This window comes from Carex rostrata, chromosome 31, assembly GCF_964058835.1.
Source record: "Carex rostrata chromosome 31, lpCarRost1.2, whole genome shotgun sequence".
Classification (NCBI taxonomy): domain Eukaryota; kingdom Viridiplantae; phylum Streptophyta; class Magnoliopsida; order Poales; family Cyperaceae; genus Carex; species Carex rostrata.
In genome coordinates, this window is record NC_135948.1 from 1,096,771 (window position 1) to 1,106,882 (window position 10,112).

At 34.0% G+C, this 10,112-nt stretch overlaps 1 protein-coding gene across 2 annotated transcripts; it reads right to left on the reverse strand.

The window, feature by feature from the left end:
- Positions 1-2,941: 2,941 nt before the first annotated feature.
- On the reverse strand, positions 2,942-5,168 carry LOC144547574 (uncharacterized). 2 transcript variants are annotated; one of them, XM_078296248.1, is made up of 2 exons: positions 4,779-5,168; positions 2,942-4,178 (listed from the first exon to the last, which is right to left on the reverse strand). In XM_078296248.1, the coding sequence occupies exons 1-2, from the start codon at positions 4,873-4,875 to the stop codon at positions 3,271-3,273; spliced, it is 1,005 nt and encodes a 334-aa protein (XP_078152374.1). In that variant the 5' UTR covers positions 4,876-5,168; the 3' UTR covers positions 2,942-3,270. The 2 variants fall into 2 exon arrangements, with proteins under 2 accessions (XP_078152374.1, XP_078152375.1); XM_078296249.1 differs by having other exon boundaries at positions 2,942-4,148; positions 4,779-5,091.
- Positions 5,169-10,112: the final 4,944 nt, after the last annotated feature.

Here is a 10,112-nt window from a genome sequence, read left to right on the forward strand (position 1 = left end):
CTTATTGATCCACTTATCACGCTAATTAAATGACCAAACAATTGCTGAAATGAAAAAAAAAAAAAAAAATTAACCTGGCCCTGGCCGGGAATGTCTACTCCTATGAAACGAGATTTTTCGAGATTTTTTTTTTCTCTATTAATAAAAAATTCGGCTTAGTAAACTTCTATTTTTCCTTTTTCTTTTTGATGCACATTTATGATACAGTGTACATATGATTATAAAGACGTGTATTTAATCTCCATTATACTTTGGAACATGTTAAATGCCAAAAAAAAAAATTCTAAATAACACAACCATTCTAATCTAAAAAATCTTGTATGAGAATGGAATAGAAAGAAAGATTAACATATTTAATCTCTTTGTGTTTTGATGATTAATGAGAGAAAATAAATTTAACTTTCATTTTCGTCTTATTTTTTGTATTGTTGATTAAAATTTAGGAGGTTAATGAGAAATTCAGTGACTGTTGTAGGTTTTAGGAAAAAAAAATATTGTATGAGAATTATATATGTCAAATATAGGATTGGACATTTGCGTTATTTTTTCTAAAAATATTTGTAACATTTTCATCCGTTACACTCCAATTTCGAAGGGAAACCGATTCTATTAATTATAATGATATAAGGTTAAATCTTTCACCTCCTATACCCTTTACATCTGACATAATTTTATCAACCAAACACAATTCAACGGAAAGTTTTTGTTCCTTTCCATTCCCTCCCTCCCTCTACTCTCCATCCAAACAAGGTGTTAGAAAATTACGACGAAACTAATTTATGGTAAATTTCTTCATGATGTCTGCCGGCTCAAATCATCATCATCAATTCATCATCATTATTATTTTAAGCATGGATCTATATCAAGGACTTTGGGGTGAAACGACCTTGATCATTGGGTCTTTTTACTAAACACACTGTAGATATGTGTGCGATTAAATCTTGTAATATATCTTCTACTCTCATAGAAGACTAATATTAATAATCTACTATAATATAAAATATATCAATTAAATTATGTTACTCTTAAATTAATATAAATTGTTTAAGTTGTCAGAGTTTTAGAAATCACTAATTGCAAATGAATAAATGATTTCCTCCTTGACGAATATAAGAACTGGCCTGGTTTAACATTTAATTAATTAATTATAATTGAATGCTGAATTTAATGCATTTAATTATCCTATCCAGGTTGTTGTGGATTAATAATAAATTAATTACATTCAAATGTTAAGTTGAATCAATATAAATACCCTGTCGGGTTGTTGTAGATAAATTAAAATTTATTATAACACTAAACAATGTAACGGCATACCGATTCAAGCTACTAGCTGCAGAAAATGACGTTTCATTGAGGCAGCAGCATAACAATTCAAGCTGGTTTTTTTTTTTAAGAGCATGGCAGAAGCTGCCTTGGGAATTCATTAAAAGTCAATGAGTTTCACAGTACATAATTACAAGAGAGCTGAAATCCAAGATAAACACAAAGTAGCTACCTATTTCACTCGGTATCACATCCTGTGCTACGTATCGGTACTATCATTCTATGCCAGAAACTGAAAGAAGCCCCCCTGCACCACATACCAGTAGCAGTTTTAGCAGTATTTAAGCCATAGATTCATATCTTGCACACATCTATAGGCTAGAGCCCTAGCTTCCAGCCTTTGATTTCTGAAAATAATCGCATTCCTGTTCTTCCAAATGTGCCAAATTGTGCAAAGGAAGCGACTTGTCCAGACTTTTATGCACATGCCCCCCTTGTTCTTTTACCACAGCCCATGAGGTATCCCATATTTTTTCTACCGAGGACCCTACCTTCATGATAGGTCTTGACAGTAAGTTAGATACGTGGTACCAATCTGCCACCGCAAAAGAGCAAAGAAAAAACAGATGCAACGATGATTCGAATGGGCAATTTTGACAGCACACACAATGCCTCTCCAGGTTTAATACCCTTCGTTTCAAAACCTCCTTAGTCAGTACCTTGTCATTGAGCACAAAGTATGCAAATAATTTGACCGAAGGAGGCATCTAATCCCTAGTCAGTACCTTGTCCAAATGCTTTGGAAATGCCATCTAATCCTTCCACCTTCGGTCAGAATCCGATAAGCTGACTTGGCTGAGTATAGCCCAGAGATTTTCCACTTCCACCTTATGACATCAGTCCCAGTGCTGAACTGGATCTGCTCATTCATGTCAGCTAGAGGGTCAATCTGATTTCTTATGGGCCAAGCCTCTGTTAGCGATATCAGAGGTTCCTGTACTGGTTGAATTTGATCTGTTATTCATGGTAAGCCACTCTATGAGTCCAGCCAGTACGAGATGGAGCTTCCTTCTCCAATCTGCCATGAAGTGTTCCACACAAAGATAGCTTCTCCAATTCAAGCTGGTTCTCGGTTGCTACTGCATGCTAATTACATAATACGGTAAACAGTTTTCTTGTACCAGGATAGAAAATGGGACGTCCACTTGCGTAAAGTTAATGCGGCTGTAAATTCTTGTACCAGGATAGAAAAACATGCTTGCGTACTGTAATTATGATTTCTATTTGCAGCAAATGATTGAATGCATGTGTAATAAGAGGAAACCTTGTGCCTGATTTATTTTCGGTTTATCTTTTGAATGTGTATGTCAGTGTGCACATAATCAACATATGCACTTAATTATTCTCTTCATGCACTCTGCAACGTCTTGCAAAAATTTTGACCAGAATTATTGAATTCTCTGGCTATATATTGCTAGATCCAGGTCTCAGATCAACCAATCTAAGCAATTCTGATATGTGTTTTGCCAGATCAACACCTTACAGTGGAGGCACCAGAATAGGATAATGCTGTCCATGTTTCATCACTGTACCTATACCAATTGACAACACTACAAATCCCAGGTCACGGCTAATTTTACAATTTAAATTGTATTCCAGAAAACAAATAAGAGATATCTGCCTGACATAAGAAAATAATTCAACTTCATGAGCTCAATATCCATAACAGTACTCATACAAAAGGAAAAGTAAACATAGCAACTTTTTTTATGAGTCTAATAGGGACCATAATTACAAAATATAGGATGTGATTAAGCTGAATGCATCTTACATTCCAAAGCATTTTCCTGAAGAACACCCTCCCCACACCCCCCCAACCACCAAATGTACAATGTTGCCTCACTCTAACAGCTTTTTACACATCACACACACAAGCAGGAAAAATTCCAGCCAACTGAACCTAAGTACTAATACAAAAGGGTTATAATGCAAACCTACAAATAAAAATTAACTAAAAGCGGCATTGTAAGGATAATTCCTATTATTCCTCCCCCTTGATCCTTTCCAATTACTTCCTACCTGACACCTATCACCCGTGTATCTAATTTTCCTTACCCTGAAACCACCATTACCAACACTTCCATCTCTCTTTCTGCCGTTTCGATTGTTAGCCTCATTCGTCCTCCTATACCATGAATTGTTGTTCCATGAATTATTCCACCCATCATTATTAGAAGGCTCCTTACGATCCCAAGCAGCAGAAGAAATATTGTTATTCCCCCAACCCGTGGCCTTATTCCCATCATTATTATAATCCTCCTTTTGATCCCAAGCTGAAGAATAAGAAATATTGTTATTCCCCCAACCTGTGGCCTTGTTCTCACTCTCCCACGGATCATCAAACCGGTCATTATTCTCCCAACCTGTGTATTCTATGGGCTTATTCTCAACATAAATATCCCAATTATTTAAATTATCCTTCTCTTTATCTCTATCACCACTATCACCCCATGACTCCCAACCGGTAGCTGGTACAAGTCTATCAGTACACTCAACTGAATCCCACCCATTAGTACCAGTACTTGTTTGATGCCGTGCCTTAGTAGTCTCAGGGGGTACCAACTCTTTCTCTATATCAGAAATCAATTCTGGGTCAATTATGCAATCATGGTCGATTATGTCTATGTACATGTCACGGTCAGGCAAGGGATTGTCACATGGTTCACCACTGTACTCTGCATTGAACCGGGACCTGGCAGCTTGAAATGACTCTAATGCCCCTGAGTCGTCCCATTGGAGTATGTTTTTGTATAGGTAGGTGTACTTTTGAGCGTAGAAGAGACGCCCCCATGTTATGGAGGACAGGTACTGACAGAATTCCTTCTCTAATGCCAGATCGAAAGTGGGGTTAGAGGCTGTCAAATGAGAAAGAAATGTGTCAAGCGTGTGGTACGGGTTGGCAAGTACAAATTAGAGGGGGAAAAAAACATACTGCTCAAAATAATGTCAGTTCATTTTAGACTAAGACTGGTATGAGTTAACACCAGCTGGTTTGGCAAGTAAATTTATCTTCTAAGGTACAAAAATATTAAACACAGCTTTACAGTAAATACAAATATGGTCAATGCGGTTAAATTTCGCACCACTTTGCAATTAGGAAATACTGAACAAATTTAGTACTGACATTAGTTGCTATAATCGAAAACAAATTCTAACAAGGATTATTTACCATCGTTGTACCTATTTGAGGTCCATTCCCTGAAATAACAAGAAGCATTAACCTGAATACAAAGCTTATATTGCTACTTAAAAAGAAAAGAAGAGAGAAGCGAAAAACTGGTTCTGTTTCCCATGCAATAGCAATATTATTCCCCACATTTTTGAAGAGCAATCAATCAAGGAACAAATTACTCAATACTAAACAAAAGACCGCACTTTTATCTAAAGAAGAAACCAAGAAACCCGAAAATTAGAAGCGATCGTAACAGATCAAAAGAAATTTCTACAAAACGTACCGCGAGAATGAGGTGATTTCCACGAATTCGATTGATTGTCTCTTCCTTCGTTTCTATCAATTCCATCTCTACTCCAAGAGCCTTTCCACTCACCCATTGAAAAATTCACTGATCCAAATTTCCGCAAGATCCCAAGAATTTGGACTACAAATCGGAAATGTCGAGTAGGGACTAGGGAGGAGCCCAATATTAGATCGAATGGAAGCAGAGAGAGGAGAAAGGAGTAAAGGGAAGTCCTCTTCCTCTTAATTTACGGAAACAAATAGAGGCAAATCTCCAAAAAGATCAAAAGAAAAAAGATACATGGAGGTGCTTTCATTTCAGAGAAGAGGTAACTCAATATTTGATAGAAGCGAGGCGTTGAAAGGAAGAGACGAAGGCGGTGCCGTTCCTCTACAACGCCCCCACGATGTGTAACATAATTCACCGTTAGATTTAATCAAATCACGAATCATAACGCGATCAGTCCATGAACATTGTGCTACTCTGGTGCAGCGAAACTGGGGTTCTCGTCTGAGGACTGGAGCGAAGGGTTTTTGTTTTTGTCGATTATACCCTTCTCCATAATTTTGGTAAGTACAGGAAAATAGAATCTTAAAATCCTGACGGAATAAAAATTCTTAATTTAGGCGACCTGGGTTATTTGTAACGGACTCCTTGTAATGCATTATGTTACAAGTCACTGACTGGGTAGGTTCCACTCGCGTCAAATTTACAGGATGCACCAAGTGGGACCCATCAGGACTTGGAACAAGGTCTTTTCCAGGGATCTGTACAGAAGATTTTAATAATAATTAGATTAAGATTACATAGAATGATAGAAGTAAGGAAATCTAAAGTGTCGATACCCTATAAATGCTATTTATTTAAGACCAATATGTAGCTTCCAATTTATTATTTTCTTCAATTTTCTTCAATTATTTTTAAAGAAACTTTTGAAATAACTAAATAAGCAAGTACCTATGAATGCAATAGTCAATTGTGCATTAAACAATAGTCAAATGTGTATTTTTAAAAATTAGAAAATAAAATCAAAATATCAAGATAGTCGTTAACAACAACCATTGAAATAGGACTCTAAATGAACTGAGTTTGAGCGAGTTACCTCCAACTCGTGTTCAGCTCATTTAGTAAATGAGCGAGTCAATTTGAATTGAAATGTTGTCAATAACGAGCTACAAATCCTACTCAAGTTCAACTCATTACCAACTCGAGTTAGCTCACAACTTGTTTGACCAATTAATTTTCTTAGTTATAAATATATACTTGTAAGAGTTTATCTAAATAAAAATAATTCAAATGATTTAGTAAGAGTTTATCTAAACACATATAATTCAAACATAATTAAAAAAAATAAAAAAAATTCAAATAACAACTTACGAGTTATTTAGAAGGACATGGGATTTATTGTGACGAATTTTGTGTAACTCGATTTGTTAACAAGTGAGTTGGAGTATGTTCAAACTCAGCTCATTTTTTAAATGAGTCAGCCAACTCGAGTTGAAACTGACCTGAATTGTAAATGAACGAATCAAAATAAACAATTAGCGAGCGAATTATGAACGTATTACGAGTTTAAACAATTTTATACAGCCCTACATCGAGAAATGTAGTTTGACGTGATTAAAAAAAAAAAAAAAAGCATAACGGCCGGTTACCAACATATGTTAATTAATTGAAATAAACAAATATGCTTCTATACTGAACAGGTATTGCATTGCATCCATAATAAATAAGTATCCATCAATACAATTATATAATATACATGTGTGCACTTTAAGATCGATGCGTGGAAAATCTATAAAAAAATATATTTCAGTGCTAGTTCATAAAAGTGATTATCATTCCTGTTTAATTTACTTTCTATAAATAATGCAAAAACAAAACAAAAAAACGATTTGCAAAAAAATCGCATTTCGTCAATGCAGCAACAAGCTTATATATGAAGTACAAATTAGTAATATGTACTCGGGGCCTAGGATTCTTCTAAAGAAAAACATACCATTTTGCATTCTAAAAATCTATTGGTTACCGAGCGAATCGTAGTTGTTTGATAAACAAAAGCATGCTCTCATAACCATTTGGTTGTACTGACACTACAATTTATTAATTTGCAGTTGAGTACTTAATTGGTCATTGCGTACATTACATTAACAATATCAAGTTTAGGCCAAACTTTTGCTAATTAAGTTCAGTAAATATTATCCTATATTACAGATGAAGGTAAAATGTTTTATATCTTTCGTACTTCCTTGTATTTCAAATTTTTTATTTCAAAGTTTAAAAAGTTAATTCAAACTGCTCAACACAATCTTCATATATATTAAAAAAATTTAATATGTCTTTTGTCGTTGAGTCGTGAAATACGTCTTTCAAAATAGCAAGACTCTGCTCTTGAGAGATCCTCTCTCTTTTTCTTAATGGATCTCTCCCCTCTATTTTTTTGATAGTGGAAGAACTGAAGAAGAAGAGAAGACACTCAGTTCTGTAAATTGTGGTTGTTCGGAAATATGAGTTGTGTATCGTGTTTTGTCTTGGGAAACCATCCTTATATAGAGTAGCATCTCAGACTGCGCGTGCGACTATACAAAATTTAGTGTGGCTGCACAAACCAAGTCAATTGTGTTGCAAACTGCCTTTCTTTCAGCCCAAGTTTTCAAGTTTGGAATTTTGTGTGGCCAAGTCTGATCGCACGACTAGCTGCAGAGAATACGTGCAGTCCATGCCTGGCCACAATAGGCTGCAACTATGGCTGCACATACTCTCTAAAAATGCAGTTTTATGAATTGCAAATCTCATAATCAATCTATCAATAATTTGATTTTTGTCTAAATTGTTCTACATATTTATAAACTATACCATATTACATATATAGATTGTATAATATCTTAATTTCATATTATATCACTTAATTGTAACAATCATATATACAATTCATAATTATATTATATAGAGTAGAACTAGGGTGTTCTTAAGCTCACCAAAATTTTGGTGAGCTTAACTCAAAAACTCATCAAATCGATTTCAAATGATGAATCCGAACCGTTGAAACCCGCCTACCTTACGTGTGATGCATCTACATGTGAAATTTTTAAACATTCGAATTAATTTAGTATAAAGTCAAGCGGTAAAAAAAGTTCAAAAAATGAATGCACTAAAATTAATTTATAAACCTTTTAATTTTGACCGCTTGACTTTATACTAAATTAATTCGAATATTTAAAAATTTAACATGTAGATGCATCACACGTAAGGTAGGCGGGTTTCAACGATTCGGATTCGTCATTTGAAATCAATTTGATGAGTTTTAGAGTTAAGCTCACCAAAACTTTGGTGAGCTTAAGAGCACCCTAGTTCTACTCTATTATATATATATATGCTTAATGTTGGCTTAAGATCCAACAGATTTAACTTAAATTTCTATTTTTTTTTCACATATAACTGTAGAACATGGTTTCCAAAATTATTTGCTGCTGCTGATTACATTATCTTTGAGATTTGACAGATCATTTATCTTGAAGTACATACAAGCCGCAATAAATTCCTATCCATAATTATGAATTTGTGGTTTAAAAATTGATATAGCAGATCATTTCCATTGCTAACGCATTAAATTATTACTCTTAAGGTGCATTATACTCTACATATGTACAATTTAGTTGAAGCAAAAATAGCACCCCCAAATATCTATTGAGAACAAAAAAGTATATATATATAAAAAAATAATCTCTGAGTAGAATAATGGAAATCTTTTTCTCAAAATAGCATCCTCAAAAATTATCCAGAACTATATTTTGTAACTTGAAGGCTGATGAGGCAGTGAATTGGGTCTGTTTTTCCTACTAAGAAAGGGAGTTCTCCAACAAACATCAGATCAAAATTCGTTCAATATTCGATTTAAATTGTTCAACTGGTGGCGTGATTCATACGAGTAAATTAAAATCTGCACTAATTTCAATTATCTTGTTAAAATTTTATCATGTGATTGAGTGGGTCACACGCCTACGGCCTTGGATAAAAATTGATATCGCCCCTGATTTAACACGGTCCGTTATACATAATAAAAAAAAAGGTTAATTTTTCATGTATCTTTGAAGAGTTTTTCAATTTCTTACTAGTAATCGTGTCTGTGCACAGCAACGGGAGCAAATTATGTAGTAGAAAACATTAAGCTCCTTAATAAGAAGGAAAGATAATTTAAATCAAATTTGTAGAGAAAAATAGTTAAATACTATATTTATCTACAATATAACACATGTAAACTCTAGTGTAGTGGTAAGAATTATGGCACCAACTTGCCGTGCGTGGTTCAAAGGGGCGGTCCACGGGTGCGGCGCAGCACTGGGATCATATGCGGCGCGACCAATGCATACTTAAGTGTTGAACCTCATAATTTGAAAAATTCATCTATGTATGATCTGAAAATTCAACGGCTGAGCATCATTCCGAAAAAAAAAATAATAAATCAGAACCCTTGCAGAATCTAGACATTAAGCTCCTTAATAAGAATGAGAGATTTACCTATATGTACTCTTCATTATATCTAATATATCACTCAACTTTTTTTTTCTTTCTTATTTATTCACAAAATTAATTATCCACATTTAATGAGTCATTTAAATTTATTGTTGTCAATAATACCCTCATTTTCAATTATTTTTTTCCTCCATCGAAGCACCTAACGCATCTAGAATCAGATTGTGCAACATTATTAAAAATACGAAATGCACCTGCTTTCGCCTCCCATGGTGCAAGCGGAAATCTTCTCTTTAGACTCAACCAATAGGATTCTCTTGAGAAGCAACCAATGGTGCAAAAAAAACGAATCACAGGCAAAACTATGTAGTCATCATTAGTTGGTGTTGTATCATAGTACCTATTGACTTATGTTTTTTTTTGAGAGAATATTTCAAATTTGTTTTGAGAGAACGATTGTTTGCTTATACTTGCACAGGTGAATTTGAGAATGCACTATCTTGACAGAAACACTCAACCAGTGTTGTAAATAACATATACGGTCGTCGGACGGACGGGGTACGTCAAGCGATTAATCAGTATGCAGCCGATTAATTGGAATTATGCGGACAATTTAACGTTTTTATTAAATTTATGTATATATATTATAATTTATTGAAAATAATTTATTTAACTCATTAAACTTATCAAATAAACTTAATTTAAGTTAGTTTCACTATTATAATATGACATTACATTTATTTTTTTCTTAATGCATAAGTAACACATTTATTTAATAAAAAAATAAATTCAAGAATTAAATTTTTTCAAATACTAATAACATATTATTTGAAAGAAATGAAACATTATAATATAAAA

Coding starts and splice junctions, on each gene's coding strand:
- LOC144547574 (XM_078296248.1), bottom strand. CDS start 4,875: ATGGGTGAGTGGAAAGGCTCTTGGAGTAGAGATGGAATTGATAGAAAC. Junction 4,179..4,778: donor GAAATCACCTCATTCTCGCG/GTACGTTTTGTA, acceptor CTCATTTGACAG/CCTCTAACCCCACTTTCGAT.